Source organism: Lissotriton vulgaris, chromosome 7 (genome assembly GCF_964263255.1).
Source record: "Lissotriton vulgaris chromosome 7, aLisVul1.2, whole genome shotgun sequence".
NCBI classification, from domain to species: Eukaryota; Metazoa; Chordata; class Amphibia; order Caudata; family Salamandridae; genus Lissotriton; species Lissotriton vulgaris.
This window is the reverse complement of record NC_141695.1, coordinates 1699931457-1699954786: the sequence shown is the minus strand read 5'-3', so window position 1 is coordinate 1699954786 and position 23330 is coordinate 1699931457. Positions and strand designations below refer to the sequence as shown.

The following is a 23330-nucleotide window of genomic DNA, read 5'->3' as shown; positions in this document are numbered from 1 at the left end:
CTTCCCTCTGCATCATCACCTTCCACTGTCCCCGATACACTCTCCGACATTAACCTTGGACCTCGACATGGACTGCTATAATCTGTTTGGTTACCACGGACACAGCAATCAGACTGCGGACTGAACTCTTCCTCTATCAATGAACTTGTCAATCCCAAAAAGGACTCTGGCTGGCCCTCCATGGGGGCAACAATGTAAAGTGGGGTTTGCATGGCCCTGTTCTGCTCCAGCCTCAACAATCCACCGAATGTGAATAAAACATTCTAATTCACACAGATGTGTCATGTCTATGATCAATCAAGTATGAAAGTATGGATGAATGTAGGGGCAGTGATTCCCCTCACGTCCATGTTGCTAATGTTGTGGGACTTGAGTCACATTGTGCAACTCTCAGCATCATGGTGGTACATATTTGAGCCCAAATGACGCCCTGTTGTCTTTTCTTGGTCACAAATGACAGCCTTTATGTCATGAATTTGGGCACATGTGATACGCTGCTGAGTGGGATTAGGTACTATCTTTGACACACTGAAATGGTATTTTGAATAGTTGACACCCTAAACAGGCTCTCTGTACAGAGGTGACACACCCACCATCTAATTGCAATCTCTGAGATTGTTAGCACTAAATGTTGCACTTTGACTTGTTAGAGTGATGTCCTTATGCAGAGGAGTGACATGCACACTAGGAATATGTGTTGGAATGAATTTATTTGCATATGCTGTGCCTGTGGTCATTTTGTCCTGTCCCATGATTGCTGAGGACAGTTACAATGTGACGTGCTCATGTGCAGAAATTGTTATTGATTCTGTTCCTTCGGGCTATTTCTGCTGCAGCTGCACTGGGGTGCAGTCCACCTGCCTCATCTTCATCACCATCATCCGGTGCATCTGGCACTTGGATCCATGGGGCATTGGAGCATATACATATGTTGTGCAACACACAACATGCAATGATCATCTTGCACACTATTTCCGGGCTGTACAGGAGTCTTCCACCTCTGACATCCAGGCACCTGAAACATGATTTTTAACATGCTAAATGAGCACTCCACAATGCCCCTGGTGCTTTTGTGGGCCGCATTGTACTGCCTCTGAACCTGGGTGTTCGTATCTTGGAGGGGTGTCATCATCCACGGGCAGAGTGCATATCCTTGATCACCTGTGACAGGGGAGAGAGATATGTGTCAATCAATGGTGCTGCATTCTGTGTTGGCAGGCTTATTAGTTTAGTGGTGTGTGATGTGTGCGACTTTGGGATTCATGTTTGACATGTATTGCTTGTGGCAAATAAGCGGCATCCATGTGTGTTAAGTTGCCTCACAGCTGCTCCTCACTCACTCCACAATACTATTAATTACCGCCATATCCAACAGATGGTCGAGGAGCACATATGTCTTGTGTGCATGAGAGTAATGCGAGTATTGTGATGTGTGAGGGTGCGCCTCTCTCTGCAAATCCACTAACCCCATAGACTGGAACCTTCTTGTGAAATCTCACCAGCCTGTGAGTATCTATTTCCTGACCGACCGGTCCTTGGATTCGTCCATAACCATGTTTAGGTCCCCCCTATGATTGTCCTTCGTTCGTGTCTGTGCAGTACCTCGGATACAGCCGACCTCAGGAATTTCTCCTGCCCTGTGTTCGGTGGATCCTATCAGTAGGGTATGTCCCCCTATCTTGAATATGTGGGCTAACAGTCTTCCTTTGATTTCGGCCATCTTTTCCTCCACTGTGCCCTTGAACCGTTTGGCTACTAAAATGGCCACCCCCGCCTTCTTATCTAGGGTAGATGAAAAGAACTGCCAGGGAAAGAGTTGTGACCTCATTCTATGCCAATCTTTGGAGAGGAGATGTGTCTCCTGGAGGAGGCACACATCTGCCTCCATGATATCCAGGTAGGAAAGGATGGACCTCCTTTTGTTGGGATTGTTGAGACCTCTCACATTGAGAGTGAACATTTTAAGTGTGGGCTGGGACATAGCATGTCATAGTGAGTGCACCAGCTTTGGCCTGTATGTGGGTCCCTGTGATCCTTCTTCCCCCGAGCTCTCAGATTCTGCCCGGCCTCCATTGCCCTTGGATCCTCTCTTCAACGCCTTTAACCTGCATACCAGTTCTCCACCCTTCCCTCCCTAACCCCAACCTCAACATCATCTCTTACGCCGACGACACCCAGCTCATCCTCTCCCTCACCAAGGACCCACACACCGCCAAAACCAACCTCCACGAGGGAATGAAGGCCGTCGCCGACTGGATGAGGAGCAACCGTCTGAAGCTAAACTCGGACAAGACGGAGGTACTCATCCTCGGAACCACCCCCTCAGCCTGGGACGACTCCTGGTGGCTGACCACACTGGGAACAGCACCAACACCAACCGACCATGCACGCAACCTAAGATTCATCCTCGACTCCTCCCTCTCCATGGCTAAGCAGGTCAACGCCGTCTCCTCCTCCTGCTACAGCACCCTCCGCATGCTCCGCAAGATCTACAAGTGGATCCCGACCGAAAGAAGAAGAACGGTAACACAGGCCCTCGTCAGCAGCAGACTGGACTACGGCAACGCACTCTACGCAGTAATCCCAGTCAAACACCTACGACGACTACAACACATCCAAAACGCCTCCGCCCGACTGATCGTCAACGTCCCCCGCCGCAGCCACATCACCACCCACCTGAGAGACCTACACTGGCTCCCCGTCGACAAGAGGATCACCTTCAAGCTCCTCACCCACGCACACAAAGCACTCCACAACGCCGGACCAGCCTACCTTAACAGCAGACTCAAATTCTACACCCCGCTCTGCTCCGGCAGCCTCGCCCTCGCCTCCAACGAACGACCTCCGGCGGCAGATCCTTCTCCTACCTCGCCACCAAGACCTGGAACACCCTCTCTATCCACATACGGCAGACCTACTCGCCTTCAGAAGACTCCTCAAGACCTGGCTCTTCGAGCAGTAGCAGCACCCCCTCCCCTCAGCGCGTTGAGACCCTCACCGGTAAGTAGCATGCTCTACAAGGACTCTGATTGATTAATTGAACCTAGAAACCCCATTAACCTTAAATTGCCCAGGGCCCGCCATTTGTGCGTCCGCATCCTTGGAAGTCGGAAAAGTAGGGAACATGTGTGGCCAGTTCCCAGTGTCTCCTTGCTTCCCACAGACTTCTTTGCCACCCACCCAGCCTTGCAAATGTTACTTATATGACCCACAGTCGTTCATTGTGTCATCCTGGGCGGATGTCTCCTTTGACAACATCTCCAGCACTGCCAGTCTTTCTTGTGCCCTGGTCTTGGGGTCTGGTCTTGTCACTTGCTCTGTGCTGCGCCTCCTGTTGACCTTAGGCCATATTTCTCGAGGAGTTTTGGTCTGTTGGCTCTCTGTCTCCTTCTGGATTGAATTCTCAATTCCCAGCACCCAGCAAGTGTCTGAACTGGTGGAGTTTGCCCTGCCATTTGAAAATCAGCCGGAAAGGGTGACCCCAAAAATACGGTATTCCTTGATTTCGAAGATGTGTGGTTGCTCCTCGGAACTCCCTACATTTTTGAAGGGTTATTAGGGCCAGGTCCTGGTACAAAGCTATGGGGTGGACCTGATATCTTAGTGGTTGCCTGTCCCTGGCAGCATGCAGTATACGCTCTTTTAGTTGAAAATTTGGGATGTAAGCCAAAATATCAGGTGGGGACGTTGTCGCTCCTCACGGTAGGCCCACTCTGTGCACCTGAACTATTTTGATTTCAAAGTCTGATGGGGCGTCCAGTATGCTCCTGAAGAGACGCTGCTAGTATTGTGTGATGTCTGGCCCTTCTACTTTAGGTGGAACTCCCTTAATGTGGATGTTGTTTCGCAAAGAGCGAATCTCCAGGTCTTCTGTGTGTGCCTGGAGATTGATCTGTTGAGCCTTGAGCTGGAGTATCTCTTGCTGTAGATGCTCCACCTCCTCTTCCCGGGCTTGCTCCTGATCCTCGATGGAAGCCAAGCGTTCCCCAACGTCATCGACGTCCCGCCATATCTCCTTCACCTCCCCTGCTATTTCCTTTTTCAGCGTCTGCGAGTCGTTTCGTAATGCACCGAATAGCGACTCTAAAAAGGCACGGGTAACTGGGGCTTCGGAAGTGTCTGCATCATGGATGATTTGTGTTGTTGGGTAGAGACTCCCTTCTCCGCTGTCGGTCATCGGGAGCTTGGTCAGCATCTCTTTTAGATTCTGATCCTTCTTGCTTCTCACCGAGGACATGGCTGCTATATCTCATACCACCTCACCAGACCGGCCTGCCTTGTCATGGGGGTCCTAGCCCCAGTGGGTGGCTGCCACCGGGGTGTCCTCCCGCAGAGTTCCGCTATGCTGTTGCACTGATGGTGCGGGGTCCCCTTCCTTTTGTAACTCTCCATTGGGGGCCCCGGGTGTCACTCCCTTTCAGCTTCATCTGGACATTGCTGCCTTGGTCCATCTGCTATTGCGTTGCTGGGCATCAGCTGCTTGTGCTTAGTACTCTAGGCACTTTGCGCCCGAACCTTCATTTTGTGAAGTAGTTCAGTATGATCATCAAATACTCTGATATGTCTCAATTCCCTAACTCTTTCATTAGTTGGGGGGGTAGGTCTCACTCACCCTTTGGTCTCCCTCATTCCTTCTGCTGAGTGTTGTAATAGCTTGCCTGCTTTGTTCCCTACATAGTATACTTTCTTGCATTACATAATTTTCTGAGTTTGTGCCTCATTTGTCATTATGATCTTGTAGTCTACTTTCTTGTGTTCTAATGATGTTTTATTTCTGGTTTATTACTAAGAAAATAGTTCCTTTCCAATTGCGTAAGTGTATCTTTTACTATTTTGGCTTGTTCTAGCTTTTATTTTCCCATGCTCGTGTCAGATTGACTTTTCTCTTAGTATAGTTTTTTGTGCCTTTCAGAGCCTCATTTTGCACTCCACCAATCCTTTATTGTTAATGAAGTAGTCATCTGTAATGGCCCGGAGTTATCAGCCACTTTTCGGTCCTGAAATATCCATATATCTAGTCTCCAATCTCAGGAGAAATTACTCTGACCAGAGTAAAAAGCTACCCATGGAGGTGAGTGATCTGATTTGTCTCTTGCTAAGAAACATAACTCTTTGAAGTTCTGCATGTATTTGACTCATCATCAGGGAGAGCAGGTAATCAATTCTGGAGAACATATTGTATGCTCTTGAGTAATAAGAGTGCTGCCTCGAGTTCTAGTTATGGACCCTCACCAACTCACGCATACCCTTTGCCATTACAATTTTCCAAAGTTTGGTGTATCCTTTGTTTCCTATAATTTGTGATTTGCATCTGTCTAATTCCTTCTGCAATAAAATATTCATGTTTCCTCTATTATCAGTATCCCTTTATGTGTTTGCATTGACAATAGGTTAAGCGTGTCTATTATTGTCACTTGCAACCTTGGAGGGAGATACTGAGACAGAAGCAATAACCACTCTCTGTTCCAGGAGCCTGCTGCTGCTAGCTATCATCATTGGTGCTCTCACCAGGTTTGCTCTATGATAAATGGGACCGACTTTTTACCACTGGTAAATCAATACATCTCCTAACCCAGTCCTCTCCATTTGCCATCTGCACATTCACCAGCATTGCAGAGCTTCTTTTGGTCATAGCAATCAAGAGCTTATGTAACAAAATACAACTTTCCTCCACCCCACAATCAAGTTCAAGTTAAAAAATTTGTATAGCGCACTACTCACCCAGAGGGTCTCAAGGCGCTTGAGGGAGGGGGGGGTACGTTACTTATCGAATATCCAGGTTTTTAGTTGTTTTCTGAAGGAGAGGTGGTTCTGTGTAAGGCGTAGGTGGGTGGGGAGAGAATTCCAGGTTTTGGCCGCTAAGTAGGAGAAGGATCTTCCACCCATGGTGGATCTTTGGATGCGTGGAATCGCGGCGAGGGCTTGATTGGACGATCGTAGTTGGCGGGTGGGGGTGTAAAAGGTCAGGCGCGCGTTGAGGTATTCGGGTCCTAGGTCGTAAAGGGCTTTGTGTGCGTGAGTGAGGAGACGGAATGTTATTCTCTTGTTGACGGGGAGCCAGTGGAGGTCTTTCAGGTGGCCGGAAATGTGAGCTTGGCGGGGGATGTCTAGGATGAGTCGAGCGGAGGCGTTCTGGATGCGTTTGAGTTTTTTCTGTAGTTTGGCTGTGGTTCCGGCGTAAAGGGTGTTTCTGTAGTCCAGTCGGCTTGTGACTAGTGCATGGGTGACCGTCTTTCTTGTTTCGGTGGGGATCCAGCGGAAGATTTTTTTGAGCATACGTAGGGTGTTGAAGCATGATGATGAGACGGCGTTGACTTGTCTGGTCATCGAGAGGGAGGAGTCTAGGATGAAGCCCAGGTTACGTGTGTGGTCCGTTGGTTTGGGTGCGTTTCCCAGGGCCGGTGGCCACCATGAGTCGTCCCAAGCGGAGGGGGATGATCCTAAGATGAGGACTTCTGTTTTGTCCGAGTTCAGTTTTAAACGGCTGTTCTTCATCCACTTCTCCACTACCTGCATCCCCATCCAACAAAATGTAACTTTCTGCTTCCCAGTTCATGAGGTATCTGTTGTCCTAAATTTCCCAACCTTTCTAATTGTGACTCTTGAACTCTTTTAGGGAGTTGCCTGTAATGGGGGGGGGGGGCGAAACAGGTTACCTTTATGGACTCTCTGCGTCCTAACTACACTCTCTCATTCTACTCCATTTTCCACCTGCTAGTTCATGGAGGAAGGAGAATGGAGGAACAATATTCATGAATGGATCACAAAGTTTTAGCGTTTCATATTACCTTTCTAACTAGGGATCATTATGCATATTATCAGTAATCATTTATTTTATATTTAAGTTCATAAGTCTAATCGCCTGCATGTCAAGAAATTAGATATGTCTATCTTTACAATTTCTGAAAACTTCAGCATTTTGGTTGTGTTGCAAATCGCTAACTTTCCTCATTTGCTTTCGCAGTTACCATTTCAGTCTGATGACCTCTGTCCATGAAACTGGTTCTCAGATCTCAAAACAAGTTCCTTTCTCTTCAGTTCACTGTCTATAGTGGGCAATGTTCATTTTCATCAGTTCTCTTTGTTTTTGTTTTTTGTTTCATTTTCCGACCCATTACCAGCCATCTAAAGACTTTGTGAAGTGTCATGTCTTGGAGTCCATCAGGATTTGTAGCTTAATGGCAAAGATCATCTTGTACTTAATTCCTATTTTTCTTAGTTCTCTTTTCACACTGTTAAATGTCTTTCTTTGGTTTTGTACCACATGGGCGAAACCAGGGAAGTATAGCACAGAATAAACATACACTGCCATGGGGTCCTTAAAGCTGCCCGGAGGAGAACATTGTGAACTCTAACACTAACTAGTCATGCTATGATAGTTTTGCTCCTCGCACTGGACCTTGGTTGTGCCCTCACCACAGAAAGAGATGTTAATAGTCCTTTTGGCTAAAGCATTTCAAAGATCAGTGCTTCCACAAACAATTCCACTAAAACCCTTTTAAATGTTCTGGTATTCCTACTAGTCAAATAGCCCTCCAGATGTCTCCATTGTTTCTGCCCCTAATCAGAGAGCAGCTTAGCTCAGGCGGTCAAATGCTGGCCGATCAGTAGAGGCTACTACAGGGCTGTTTTAGGTAACATCAGGAAAGCAAATTTTAAAACTACTTTCCTGCAATAATTAGAATACATCTCACCATGGCAAGTTGTTGGATTTCTTTTAACTGTTATTTTGATCATTTGCATTATGTTGCTAGCTCACTCCTGTCAAACGTTAGACTTTATTAAAGTTTAATAAAGCCTTTCCATGTTAGCCTATGTAGCTAGCAGCAAAACGAAATTGCCTGTTTCTCCCTCACCGGGGTATATAAAACATGTTTTAGAATGTCCCTGCTTTTCATAACAAGACATCCTACCGTTGGGGCACCTAAGGCAGACTTTAGGGGTGACTTTTATGTAATATAAAGGTTGTTTTAGACTTTGGAAGTAATTCTGAATCCTAAATCAAATTTGGACATAGTTGTATTTTAAAACCAGCCTGCATGGCAGGGCTGGCTTTAAAATGGCAGCAGACACCACAGCAGAACACACAATTAAGTGCATTAAATTCACTGGGGTCTCTAAACCACAATAATTATAATGTGTATCTTTGCACGTGCATGACACTCATTTGTTCTTGTAATAAAAACTGTTGGAAAAATAACTTAACATACTACTGTTATCCACTATCCACAATGTCATTTTAATCCTTGCATATAGTCCAAGTAAAGATGCTGAAAAAGACTGGGGGAGGCTTCAACATGCACAGCCCAACTTGTTCAACAGACTTATAAATGCTACCAGTAGCTCCACTGAAGACAATAGAGCAGCAGCTGGCTATAAACTTTAATATAGGCCCACTGCCGTCAACATTGAAATGTCCTAATTTACAGTCTTTGAACCTCCGGCTCCCCTGTTTCTCCCAAGATATGTGGATTGTGCAGAGGAATTAGAGAAGCAGAGAAATTAGAGAGGCAGAGGCAGTGGACAAGGACACAACGTGAGTATTCCCCATCTCCCTCCTCTGGTAGCTCACAGTGTCACTTTAGCCATTGAAGGGGTCTATTTCCCTTAACTCCAGTGTCCACCCTTGGCTGTGCCAAATAAAGAAAACCAGTTTGGCAGAGAAGATAGAGAATTAGGTGCTGACTTCAGCCTCCATTCACAGTTTCTGCAGTATGTGTTTAAGATTTGTATTAAGTGCTGTAGCTCTGTATGCAACAGCTACTTTAAGGCAGCGAGAGCCTTAAAGGTACTGACTCTTCAGAGCCTTGGGATGTTCCAAACTAGCAGAGTCTAGGGAGCTGTTGTCTTCAAATAGACGTCCCCCCTTATGTGGCAAAATGTTCCAATAGCTGTGTAGCTGCCATTAATGCCTCTTTCCCTTTTTCATAAGCACTTCCTTTCAGCTCGGATCTGTGAAGCTGGAGCAGGCCTCCATTAACTGGCACAACCAATTAATATCTTGGCTGCTAGAGGTTTTCCCCTCCTGTGCTGTTACTTCAGATTCCCCATTGTTCATGACGAGCTGAGCTCGTCATAGCACAGCTCCAGTGTGACTCATGACGAGCTGAGCTCGTTATGAGCAGCGAAGGGGTTAAGGTAGTCTATAAGACTATAATATCTTAACTGGACAATCTAAGACAAGGCATAATCAAGCTACCTCAAGCCAACCGTGGCCTTTGACATCCAGGAAAGAGGCACTTTCATAAGGCAAGTGCCAGTCGTTAGTGTTACATCTGCTGTGTCTGTTCTCCTTTGGTGCCATTATTAGACGAACAGCCATTGCACACGAAAGCAACATGGCACTGTATCACAAGCAGAAGAGGCAGAGGGCAAGCCCATCAACAGAGTAGGGGACTATGATATAATCAAAAGGCATCAGAGAGCCTACAGAAGACAACAACATTGGAAGCAAAAAGCTGATAACATTGGACTGTGTCACCTGGAAATGGAATAGGTCCAGAGAAATGGAAGATAGCCAACAAAGGATGGCCCAAGCGAGTCTTCTCTCTACAAAGGAAACAAAAGAATAGTAAGAGAAAGAGGAGAGGTCAGGAGTAATTTCCTTTTTGCAACAGCAAGCAAATGGTACATTACTGGGGCAGGAGTGTCAGCTTCATTATTTTGAAAAATTGAGCCGTCGGTCACTCTATAACAAAATCCCTTTCTTTTTACTCCAGTACATGCAGAAATTCTGAAAGAGAAATGTCCTATTCCCAACATTATCTTTGTGCCTCAATAACTGCTGCTTGGTACTAATGCTTCTAATATGAAACAGCAATGCAAAACTCTCTGCAATGTTTAGAAATATTACAATATAATGACTGCAAGAAAAATGTGAAACCTCAGGTGAATCAGCTCGAACCATACCTTGATGAAACCTATGGAGCTTTAAGTGTGAGGGTAGACTGTGAGCCTAGAGCTGCAAAAGGTGCAGTGTCATAAACTGTCAGAAAATAGCTTTGCCCCATCAGCAATGCACGTTCAGCAAATGGCTGAATTTGCAGTTGTCTCGTATGTAGGAAGCAAGCTCTTTGTGTATGATATTGCCACTAGGTGGTAATAACGTGCACAGAGTCCAAGGGTTCCCCAAAAGTGTACAGAGCTCAATGTAAAACCTAAATTGCTCTATTAGTGGTAGTGTGGGCGGTAAACAGACAAAATATTGACTACAAAATAGCGAATGGACATAATATCGAGTACAAAATATAGGCTGGACAGAATATAGAATGGACAGAATATAGACATCAAAAATATCGTTTTGTAAATGTAAATGTATTGTATTTGTATAGCGCGAACAGTAACCCGTAAGCATCCCGGCGCTTGTACTCCTACCACAAGGGAACCCCTCCTGGCTTTTCCTTGTGAGGTGTCCACTCCTGGGCATCTCATGGTGAAACCAGGCATCCCTTGTGCATCGGGGGCCATTGCGGAGACTAAGCAAGCTATTGCCCAGAGTTGCAGCGTGGGGCCCATGCTTAGATTCAGCACTGAGGCGAGAATATCCGGTCAGAGGAATTTAAGCCCGATCCCACCGAGGCGGGAATCGAACCCTGGTCCCTGGCCAGCGTTCTGCATCAAGGTCTGCCGCTCTAACCATTGAGCCACACTTACTTTGAAGGTAAGTAATGTAATATCGAATTTTAAAATATAGATAGTCAAAATATCGAAGTGTATAATATAGGTTAATTAAAATATCGAACATTTAATAATATCGATTTTTTTATAGTGTAATTTATGTGTTAAAAGTGGTTATGTTATAATGTAATTTAATTAATGAATTTAATGTTATTTAAATTTTGCGTGATTTTATTCTGTAGTGGGTTGTGGGTTTATAGGGGAATAGGGTGGGAAGTAATTTAATTATAAATAATTAAATATGTAAATTTATTTACTGGTATTTGTTTATAATTAATTGTTAATTAATTATTATTTTGTAATTAATTACATTTTAATTGCCAATTAATTTTATTTAATTGATTAATTGATAATTATGTTAATTTAACTAATTTAATTTCTGTAGCGGGTAGTGGGTTTATAGGGGAGTAGGATGGGAAGTAATTTAATTATAATTAATTACATTTGTTAATTTATGTAGTGTTATTTATTTATAAATAATTGTTAATTAATTTTTATTTGGTAATTAATTCAATTTTAATTGCCAATTAATTTTATTTAATTGATTAATTGATAATTATGTTAATTTAACTAATTTAATTTCTGTAGCGGGTTGTGGTTTATAGGGGAATAGGGTGGGAAGTAATGTAATCATAACTAATTAAGTATGTTAATTTATGTAGTGTTCTTTATTTATAATTAATTGTTAAATAATTGTTATTTGGTAATTAATTAAATTTTCATTAAGAATTAATTTCATTAAATTGATTAATTTATAATTATGTTAATTTGACTAATTTCTTTTCTGTAGTGGGTTGTGGGTTTATAGGGGAATAGGGTGAGAAGGAATTTAATTATAACTAATTACATATGTTAAATTTATGTGGGTATTTATTAGAGTTTAATTGTTAAGTACATTTTTAATTACTAATTAATTAATTGTTAATTTGTAATTATTTAGTATTAATAGATAACTAATTGTAATGATTAAATTAAATTGGTATTTGTAATTAATTAAATATTATATTATATTAAATTGGTAATTACTTTGTTTTTAAAAAAAATTATAGATATTAATATATATATATTTTTAAAATAATATATGAAGTATCTACTTTCCCTACTGTTGCACTCACTGGAGTGGGAATAGTAATTTTTACCCCTACACTATCCAACGCTTTCCCTACTGTTGCACTTTCTGGAGTGGGAATAGTAATTTTTACCCCTACGCTATCCAACACTTTCCCTACTGTTGCACTCTCTGGAGTGGGAAGAGTAAATTTTACCCCTACGCTATCCAACCCTTTCCCTACTGTTGCACTCTCTGGAGTGAGAATAGTCATTTTTACCTCTACGCTATCCAACGCCTTATTAACTGTTGCACTTTCTGGGGTGGGAATAATAATTTTAATCCCTACGCTATCCAACACTTTCCCTACTGTTGCACTCTCTGGAGTGGGAATAGTAATTTTTACCCCTACGCTATCCAACGCTTTCCCTACTGTTGCACTCTATGGAGTGGGAATAGTAGTTTTTACCTCTACGCTATCCAACGCCTTATCTACTGTTGCACTCTCTGGAGTGGGAATAGTAATTTTACACTTCCGCTATCCTACGGTAATAATATTTGATATTTTTTAAATATATCATGTTACTCTATATATATGTTTTAACAAATATTATTGTAAAACATTCTTTTATAACTTTAATTAATTATTTAATTATTATAAGGTAATTTGAGTATTTTTAAGTATATTTTAGTAAATAATTTATAATATTAATTTAATTTAACATTGTTTTTAATACAATCGATTTTTTTACAAACTATATTTTTGTAAACGATATTTTTTACTCGATATTTTTGTACTTACCTGTTTGTAGATACAAAGTCGATATTCTGTCTGTCGATATTTTGTCGCCGATATTTTTGGTAGTCGATATTATGTCCTTCGATATTATGTCAGTGATCCAGTGTGGGCGAGCAGTCTTAGGCCTAACACAGAGGAGGCTAAGACATTTATTGCACAACAGTGATCAATAATGGACACACAACTCAAGAAGGAGATCCAGACCAATTTTAGGAAAAAATATAAACTTTGTTCATACTTTATTTTTAAGTCCAAGGTCTTTGGAATCAAGTAAGTATGCTCTCAATTAAAAATACGTTTCAGAGTCGGTAGTGCAATTTCAGAATAGTTCAATATAATCCTGTGGAGGAAAAACAATAGGGTGGTGTAACAGGCAGGTATGCCACTTACAGCTCCAGTCCAGTCTTCGGGGGTCTCAGACCAGTACTTGGTGCACGTTGGCCATGCGGAACTGGGGGCACTCAGAAGGCGCAGAGTTCAGTATCTACGCCTAGGCGGGCGATATCGGCAATGATGTTTACCCATGCGGTCCACGAAGGGAAAGGAAGCGGAATGGTATTCAGCAGACCGTCAACACAGCTACTGTCAAGGTCGCTGACAGCAGGCTGCTGTGGATCTGATGAAGAAGTTCCGCCATTGTAGGACTGTCACGGAGTGGTCGGCCCGCAGTGCAGAAAGCACCAGAGAAGGCCGACAGGGCCACTTGCAGAAGGGTACGGGCTCTCTGGCACAGAGCTGGGGACAGCATTGGTCTTTGAGCCAAGAGGATCCCTCGCTGTCGTGGAAGCCGTCTGGCAGGGATGCTTTCTTCTGGCAGGGCAGAGTCGCGTAAACACAAGTGCTGGTAGTCTACCACTGCGGTCATGGAGTTCTTTTGTAACAGTGAGTTGCGTCGACACATGTGTCAGTCCTCCCCACTGTGGTTCTTATACCGGCAGATGCTAGAGACTATAGCCTCTAGTCGGAAGGGAGCTTCTTCACACTTTGGTGAAGGTTGAAAGGTCTCTTAGGTTTCTTGGAGGCCTTGCAGTGTATCTGGAAGAACTGCAGGCCCAGTGGTTGAACCAGTGGCAGGTGGCGAGGGTTTTGTCTAGTTTTTCATGCTGCGGTTAGTTCCTGGTCCATCAGCGGTCGTCTTCCGTCTTCTTCTTTTCTCCGTCAAATCTGAGTTCTAGGTCTGGGGGAACCACATAAATACTAAATTTAGGAGGCGTTTTAGGGGAGTAGCAGGTAGTGCCAATGAGCACCTCACCTGGGGTGACTACACCTTCTATTATGCCATCCTCATGTGGGAGAGGGGCATAGACCTCGTCCTGATTGGAGGGGTCTCCTCATCGTCAAGAAGGTGGGGACTGAAAGTTGGGCTTCACCTCACCTCCCCCACCTTAGGGGTGGGGTTGGCAGAGGTGTGCCCACCTCCTATTCTTTTGAATTTTCCTGCTGTTTTACCGCTCAAAATGGGGGGTGTATACCAGGGGCTGCCATCTGCTGTTAGCAGCAGAGGCTATGGGTTGCATTAGAAAGGCGGCAGGCCTTTGAAGCTTCCCCCTCCGGGCACTGGCCCATCCTAGGGGAGAAGGTATGACACCTCAGCCCAGGATGTGCCTTATTTCTGGTCCCAGACAGCAGAGGGTCTTTACCCAGGGGTTCAGAAACACGTCTGGTGGTAGCTGGCTGCCAACAGCCAGTCAGAGACCACACCAGGGTTGCTAGGATTTCAGGGGGCACTGTTAGGATTCGGTCCCCAGTCCTCTTTTGATGACCATCTCCTTGCTGTCACATGACTCGCCAGTTGCATACAAAAGTTAGGCCTACCATAGTGTTGGTGCTTGTTATTGCTAACCTGTGGGTTCCTGCTATCCTGGTTCCTGTGTTTCTTGTTGGCTGTTGCTGATTCTCACGGGCTCGTGAGAATCGTTGGAGTTTTTCCCCTTTTTCCTTCCTCTTCCCCTGTCCTGGAGTACCGTTATTGCTTATTCCCTGTTCCCTCCCTCCCCGCTCCTTACATGTCCGTCCCTTGTATATTGTAGTTAGTTAGTGAGGTTCCTTTAATTTTCTTTGTTTCCCTAAACTCTTTAGAGAGTCTTGCCAACGACATCCAGGGGCTCCTGTTTGTCAGACACGTATTGGTGACTTTTTCTTTTGTACTCTAGACGTTAAAGTAACTTGTTGGACGCGCGGCGTTCGCGCTGTAAAACGTCTTGTAGTAATCGTTCCGCCTCGTTATGGGTGGAAATGATGTTTGAGGCCGTTCCACGAGTGTAAACCCGGCTGGGTATTGCTTTTAGTGCCTCCTGAGAACGGAGTCGATTACGACTCTCGAATTCCTTTTTTCCCCCACAACCCTTTCTGAAGACACAGGGGTTTTTTGTTCATGCTCGCTATATAGGCATGTTTTTTACCCTGTATATAAATAAACGCCCCTACCAATCACCCGAAATACTAGTCCTGTTCTTCGTCTATTCCAAGAGAAGTTATCTTGATTTGTTCCTGGACTAGAATCCCCTCGAAGCAAACCCTGCATTTGTTTCCGGTAAGTCCATGTGTGGTTATTTACTGGATATGGTCATTCTGTACAAAGGTAGGATTGGGGACTGAGAGGTCATTGTGAGGTGTGTTTTTTGTCTCACTGTTTATTCAGGTGCGGAAGCGAGGAGGAGGGTGTTATTTGGATTACGCTCTACAGGGGTGGAAGGTTTGGTACCTTCATATTTATTCCACCCCCTTTTCTGGGTCATCGGTTTACTCATATGTACCATCTAGTGAGTGGCCGGTGAGTCGGGGAAGTGGTTTGGGACATACCTCGTTCCTGCAGTGTGTGGGTTGGGCAGGAGCCTAACAGAATAACAAGCCCACGTTTAAATACACTGCCCGAACTAGGATGGATGTTGATACAGGGGCCATGGCAGGGGCTAATGCCCCTACCATCCTTGATGTAATGGGGGCCCTCGGAAGCTTCTTTCCAGTCCAGGGAAGGCATGGCTTGGCAGTTCTGGCTGGACTGTTCCCATGAGGCACAGGGTCAGACTGATTTGCATATGGCCATGTCTGAACTGGGGTGGTGTGGAGAGCAAAAAAACGAAGGATTTAGGCCCAGATCTCTGTACTGGGGTGAATGTATGACATTGTTCTGCATTCTGTCCATCAACTGTGGCTTTTGCATTTGTCACCCAGAGTGGGATGGGTATGCTCGGACGTGAGTCCCATGCTCTCCTTACCACTGGATTCAAACAAGCCGGGCTGAAGACGGCTGGAATACCAGAAACCGGTCCTCAGAAGCTTGTTTCCGGTCCAGGGAAGGCATAGCTTGGCAGTTCGGGCTGGACTGTTCCCATGAGGCACAGGGTCAGACTGATTTGCATATGGCCATGTCTGAACTAGGGTGGTGTGGAGTGCAAAAAAACGATGGATTTAGGCCCAGATCTCTGTACTGGGGTGAATGTATGACATTGTTCTGCATTCTGACCATCAACTGTGGTTTTTGCATTTGTCACCCCGAGTGGGATGGGTATGCTCAGACGTGAGTCCCATGCTCTCGACACCACTGGATTCAAGCAAGCCAGGCTGAAGACGGCTGGAATGCCAGAACCCGGTCCTCGGAATCTTGTTTCCGGTCCAGGGAAGGCATGGCTTGGCAGTTCGGGCTGGACTGTTCCCATGAGGTACAGGGTCAGACTGATTTGCATATGGCCATGTCTTAACTGGGGTGGTGTGGAGTGCAAAAAAACGATGGATTTAGGCCCAGATCTCTGTACTGGGGTGAATGTATGACATTGTTCTGCATTCTGTTCATCAACTGTGGTTTTTCCAGTGTCACACTGAGTGGGATGGGTATGCTCAGACGTGAGTCCCATGCTCTCCACACCACTGGATTCAAGCAAGCCGGGCTGAAGACGGCTGGAATGCCAGAAACCGGTCCTCGGAAGCTTGTTTCCGGTCCAGGGAAGGCATGGCTTGGCAGTTCGGGCTGGACTGTTCCCATGAGGCACAGGGTCAGACTGATTAACATATGGCCATGTCTGAACTGGGGTGGTGTGGAGTGGAAAAAAACTATGGATTTAGGCCCAGATCTCTGTACTGGGGTGAATGTATGACATTGTTCTGCATTCTGTCCATCAACTGTGGTTTTTGGACTGTTCCCATGAGGCACAAGATCAAGACTGATTTGCGTATAGCTGTGCCTGAACTGGGGTGGTGAAGTAAGCTAAAGAACGATGATAGATTCAACCCAAATTTGTGACTGGAGTGAGTGTCTGAAAAGCTTTAGCGCTCCATCCATCATCTCCTTGTGTTTGCATTGCTCACCCTAAATTGGCAGGGTATGCCAAGACGTGGGTCCCTTGCTTACTTTGCCACTGTATTCAAGCTAGCCTGACTGATGAGGGCTGTTAGCCCAAAACCGGTCCCAGGATGCTTGTTTCCGGTCCAGGGAAGACATGGCTTGGCAGTTCGGGCTGGACTGTTCCCATGAGGCACAGGGTCAAGACTGATTTGCGTATAGCTGTGTCTGAACTGGGGTGGCGAAGTGAGTTAAAGAACAGTGATGGATTCAACCCAGATCTGTGACTGGGGTTGAGTGCCTAAAAAGTTTCAGCGCTCCATCCATCATCTCCATGTGTTTGCTCTACTTAAGTATCATATCAGGACCTTTGAAGAATATTAAAATGTAGAAATTAAATTCCCGCAAACTTTTTTCCTAAGTCTCCTTTTTAGCAGTTTTCAAATCTGGTCTATCTATGTAAATTAACTGGAATGTGAACACGTGCATTAAAGCAGAGCTTAAGTGAGAGGATGTGACCTCAGAGAATTAACCATAGTCTGGCCCATCCAATAGACCAGAGTTCTTCATACTGTGCATTCCCAGGGGGCGCAAACGGCTCAACAAGTCATTGTAAATGAAGATGGCCTGGAAGTGCAACTTAGCACATGACTTAATTTAATATAGTCCTTGAAATGGTTAAAAAAAATAGGCACTGGGAGTCTCAAAATGTAAAAGAATGCATTTTCATCTGATTAGCTTAATTTACATTTATTTTTCGTTTAAGGTTGGTTTCTATATTATTTTATATGCAGGTAAATGAAAGTGGAAAAGCAAGACACTTACAGAATATTTTGTTTCTTTTAGCCACGTGGAGGCAGGGTCAAAAATGTGGCTAAAAAGAACCAAATATTATTTTAATGTTTTTTTTTACTTTCAGTTAATTGCATTTAAAATAATGCAAAAACTATAAGCGAAAAGTATGTAAAAGTTAAGCTAGTCAGATAGAAATACATTCTTTTACGTTATGAAATTTAATTTGGGTAATGTGACCACTGCAGATGTAAGGAATAGTGACTTGTGTATTTATAGTGCTACAATCCATGCCTGGAGCAGAAAGCACTGTCAATGTGCAAGTCATTATTTTAAAATTGCATTATACACAGAATAAGTTAGACTGCTGAAAAATGATTTGGTTTTTTAAGATAAAACAATATTAACAGGTAAACTAAGTGCAAACATTTGACTTTTAAAAATAAACTTTCTAGAACTCAGCTTATAACCCTAATATACCCTAATATTAAGTATTAAAAAGAACCTAGATAAAGGAGCTCACCTCTCCCGCTCTCCTTACTCTTGCCATACATTTTTGGAAGGAGTCTTAACTTAAAAACATTTTGTTTATGGAGGGCTCAGAGCAAAAAAAGATTGTTTTAAAAATCTCCAATTTTTAAAAATCTCCAATTTGCCTGCTCTAAAATGCTGGCGTGCATGTTAAAGGTCAGCTACGTTACTACGTAGGAAAGGCTGACCTATGCATTCTATACAGACCTGCAAAGTAATGCATTGGCAGCCTATCACAAAAGTCGCTATGAAACGAGCACCAGCACGAGGTCGCGTCGAATATCGCGAGGCCGCACATTCCCACTCAAACCGTTGGCCCGCCTACCATTCCGTCCTGTGACGTCAATAAGATTGGCGCGGAACACTAAATATCAGGCGCGCGCCGGAAGTGTCCCTCGAAGACAGAGCTAGTGACCGCGAGCGCCGGTTGACTTTCCATTAGTAACCGTCGTCCGGGGTACACTCGGAGAGTCAGCGCTCCCGGCTGCCGCCACCAGAAGAAACGACATTCCAGCAGCTGCCGGAACCTTGTATTATCTGTGGACTGAAAGGGGGAACGTCTCGGCTGTATCCTGGATTGGACCTACGATAGACTTCTCTCCACCGGAGTTGTGGACCCCTGTTGTGCACAATCTGTCGTGTTCAGCGGCCTGTGCGTCACCGCTCAGCTCTCCTGCCACCGGGTTCATTTTACGCGAGCTGCGTACCCCCAATTCCTCACACGCTGGCAGTGGGGAATTGTCCAAAGCGAATCGGGCATAGTGATTTGGGGATATATACATTCGTATTTGCCGTCCATTCTAAAATGGCGACAGTACCTGTCAGCTGAGGCAGCGGAAATCGCTTCTTGTCGCTCCCAAGGGGCGTGGTTCGGCGCTAGACTCCTAGTAGTTGGCCTTTGTGCACCATCTGGGTATGCATGTGCCTCCCTTTAAACCCACCTTTATGTCTCTGCCGGGAAAGAGGGTTCCAAAGAAACAGGCTGTCTGCATGTGTGGCGTATAGGTGTGGTATTGTGGCATGTGCCTTCAATGGTTTCACATGTAGCCAGGCTTCCAAGTGTATAGCTGCCCCATTCTCTTTTATAGGAACTCGTGAGTGTTTGCCTCAAAGACTAGCACTAGAAAGTTTCGTTCCTCATTCGACCCTTTTAGGCTCCACTGGCCTCTATGGAGCTCTTAATGGTAGGTTTCAAAGTACCCTATGTACCTATCTGTATCAATTATCCAAGCTCTTAGAACAGTATCATACTCTTCTGTCCTAGATCCCCAGCCAATTGGTTTTATCTTTTGTACCAATATAAATGCCCCTGCTATCTTATATTAATAAGCTAACAGACTCTCACGATTTGATTTTGGGCCCCCCAAGCATGATTGCTTTACCCCCATGTACTCTGATAACCTCCAGCTTATGGTAGGTCACGTCCATCAATCCTCTCTCTGAGTTCATTAGTTAGTAAATAAAACAGGTTATTTGACTTTAGATCACTTGTTCAGTATTGTGTGCGATCTGGTTTGCAATGATTATTTTCTGTCTCACATCTTAGGTGGCCATCAAATTTCGTGGCTAAGGAGATGGGAGGTGTGTGCTAAACATTGTTTGAGCCCCTGAACAGACCAGTGAATACTAATTCTCTGACTAAGGAATGTCGTCAACAGCTCAGACAGAGCCAAAGTCCTCCACACCAAGGACAGCCCTTTCAGATTCTGAGGTTCCCAGTGAGGCACCATTTGCAATTGAGCAGGGTCTTAGCTTCACCACCACTGATCTCAACTTGGTGGAAATGACGGAAATTGAGTACACCCAGCTCCAGCATATCCTCTACTCTCACATGGAGGCCCAAGCCAATGAGGGGGAGGTGGAGACTAGGCTCAACTCTGCATTCTTTTCCACAAGTAACCCCACACACTTACCCCATTACCAGCCATCCAGTAATTCCAATCCAGCAAGCTACCAAACTAGCAATTCTGCTAGCCAGGCAATTCACCCAGTCATCTGTCAATCAACCGTGGCACCAGAAGGTAACGTCATGGCTTCAAACCAGTGTATGGGACACATAGATTTCCAGGAGCTTCGAATGATGCTGCTTAGTGAATCTAATTTACCTTTAAATTCTGCCAGTCAGGGAGAGAAAACACCTAATACTGGCTCTGGAGATGCCACTGTGCACAATGTCATTAGAGTGAAACACACTGACAGCACTTGCAGGTTAAATAAAGAGAACATAATCAGTGAAAATCAATCTTCAGCTCCAGAGGCTAGAACCAAATCTGCAGTTCGTGTTCGTTTGGAGGACCGATTCAACAGCATCCAGTCAGAAATTCCCAGATGCCAAGAATCACAGGAGTCAGGCGTCACCCTTAGCAAGTGTGTTTACCTCCTCTTTTACTAAAAGAAGGCAAAACAGTAAAAAAGTGATTTTCCATTTTTGCAGAACTGCAAATCACGAAATGCAAATATATTCTCATGTTCTTTGATTTTACTATATGATGCTTGATTCTTATGCTTATGTAATTCGCATTCAGTAAGATGTTTTCAGCCGTGTTTTTCCAATTATATCACCCAAACAGTTCATCCACAACTCACCTTTTCAAAATGCTTATTCAGAAAAGTGGGTTAAGATTGAACAACATATGTTTTTTTTGTTATGGTTTTAACAGCTGGTCCTATTGACCTTTTATATTATTGTAAGCAAAAAACACTTTTCAGATTTAATACCCGTTTTTTCAACCCCTATTGTTAGTTGAAGGTGTGACTATACCAATCACTGCTGAACCCAAATGTGAAAAATGTACGTGTTGGATTTTGACATTTGATTTTCACATTTGTTACACTATCTGGTATACTAAACAAGGGAAACGCCTGGGTAAATGGACTAATGGTATCTGGCTTACTACAGTCAAATTAGCAAGTGTAACTTGTCTATCTTCCAAAGTTATAAGCACATTTTACCCACACCTAGAATTCATATGGTTATGGTGTCCAAAAATATAAGGTTGCAGATGTGCCGATGAGCATTTAGCTGACTTTTTGTACCCATGAATGGGTTTTATAATGACTCATCTAGGTTCATCCAACCACTCGTTTTGCTCATAAATAAATACATTTCAAAGATCTTAGGCATGATCTAATAACACGAGGTTAATTTGAAGTTCTCAATTTACTCCTATATTAATTCAGGGAATGAGCCTCTAAAACTATGTGAATAAGCTCCTTCTTAAATTAGAGGGTAGTGAGAGGTACAGCGCCTTTTCATTAATGTTTGCATAGTGGCTTTCAGCATAATGTAGAAATAGTTGATTTTGTCTGTTTTTCAGAATCTTATTATTTAGCAAAATTCTATTGCCCAAATAATGTAAAATATTTGAACAGTGTTCCTCATACACACACTCAAGAAATATATATATTTTCTTGACTTAGCGAACGTGATCTGATTTACTCAAATAAGCAATTATACTGTTGAGTTAGATCTGTTCACAAGTTATACACACCCTTTATTAGTATTTTCTAAACTTTCTCTCCAAACACACGTAACTAAAAATTGATGTAATGAACTGGAGTAAGTCTATGTGATTTAATTAAAACACATAGTTTGCTTGTCTTCCCTAGCCCAACAATAAAACTTGATATATTGTGTAAAATACACCATTTTAGGCTTAGTAAGCAAGACACATGTTTAACATTTCAGAAATTGTTTTCTCTTACTTGAAACTATTTATTCCTACCTTCTCTGTTTTCCTTCACTCCCTCGTGAAAGCTGTGTTTATCAGTGCTTCTTCCAACACTTCGACCAGCAGCTCCTTGATCATTCTGTTGAAATTTAGATCTTCAAACGGGTGATGGGCAATCTATTTATAACTGTAAATACCCACTAATTCACACCACACGTGCATAGGGTTTCCCTGATACAACTGACCCACCCCTGGGAAAGACCACACATTTAACTTAAGCGAAAGCTTACAAGTTCATCAGTTGCGCACACTCAAGTGGGTTGTGCACTGTTATTTCAGTTACTTAGGCCAGTTCTTTCACTTATGTAATTACAGCATAAATTATGGAAGACTGCGTTATACCTATTTACTAGCGTAATATTTTGATAAGCCTTAAAATAGGATCCATATTCATTAAAATAAGTACTCCTTTCCCTTTAGTAATGGTTCCTGTAGAATCCTGCTGGCATGTCTAGTTTCCTTTCTTCAGCTCATGGATTTTCTTTCCGATCTTATGAGAGCCAGAGCACCTTTGCTGTGTATATGTCTGTTTTTGTATGAAAACGGAATCCTGCGAGCCAGACTTGCCCCTGCCCATTAATACTTTTAGCGCTCATTTAAAATTAAATGAACCGTGGAAATTGCTTCCTGTCAAATTGCATCTGGTTCATTATTCCCACACCCAAATTTCCCAGGTGTGGGCACGCTGGGACCAGTTTTACCCGCTGGAAATTCCATCCAGTAAAATCACATGTGAAACAGGTTACAAGCAAACCTGGATATGGCGCTCATCATGCCATCCACACTGACGACCTTACTGGTCAACTGCTCCCTTTTTTTTTACCTTCTAAGAGCAGGTGGAAATTGAAAATGTAATTTGATCTATAAAACCTAGGTATTCCTCACTCTGGGGGGGTCAACTTGTAATTGGCCAGTACTGACACAGTGCCTCTGTTAATAGCTTGCAATTTACACCTCATGTGTATGAATGAATGAATGAGGGGAATCTTGTATCGCGCAAACTTAGCCCAGTGGGCGTCAAGGCGCGTACCGTGCACCTCTTAGTAAGTCCCATAATGATTCGAAGGGTGTGGTACCCACTACCTGTAAGAGGTTTGCTGAACCTTCACTGGTGAAGTTGGAAGGTCGCAATGCACCTGGTCTCCTTTTGTAACATCTCAGTAGGATTATCTACACCCTCTAACATGTGGTCTGGGTACCCTTGGAGGTCAGCAACTGCTTAGAAAAATAATATTAACAGATTAATAGGTTGTATATAAATAAAGAAGCAAAATGTAACACTGAAACTTTTAAAAGTAACACAAATGTGAAGGAATTAAATATTGAATGCTAAAAATTAAGCTGGTATTCTTAGATTGATTTGTGGGTGCAATGCAAGTGCATCAAACAGATTATACTGTGGATGTTGGAGCGGCCTAAATTGAATTTAGAAAAGCTCTAACCTCCTTAAAATCTAGATTTTTTTAAAATATT

General features: G+C 43.6%; 1 protein-coding gene across 1 annotated transcript in view; it reads left to right on the top strand.

Moving 5' to 3' along the window:
* Positions 1 to 19430: 19430 nt before the first annotated feature.
* The window catches only part of TCFL5 (transcription factor like 5), a 451726-nt gene continuing 447826 nt past the window's right edge, over positions 19431 to 23330 (top strand). Inside the window, exon 1 of the mRNA XM_086932832.1 lies at positions 19431 to 20493. Within this exon, the coding sequence (XP_086788958.1) occupies positions 19772 to 20493 (722 nt within the window). The 5' untranslated portion in view covers positions 19431 to 19771. The remainder of the gene's footprint in view (positions 20494 to 23330) is intronic.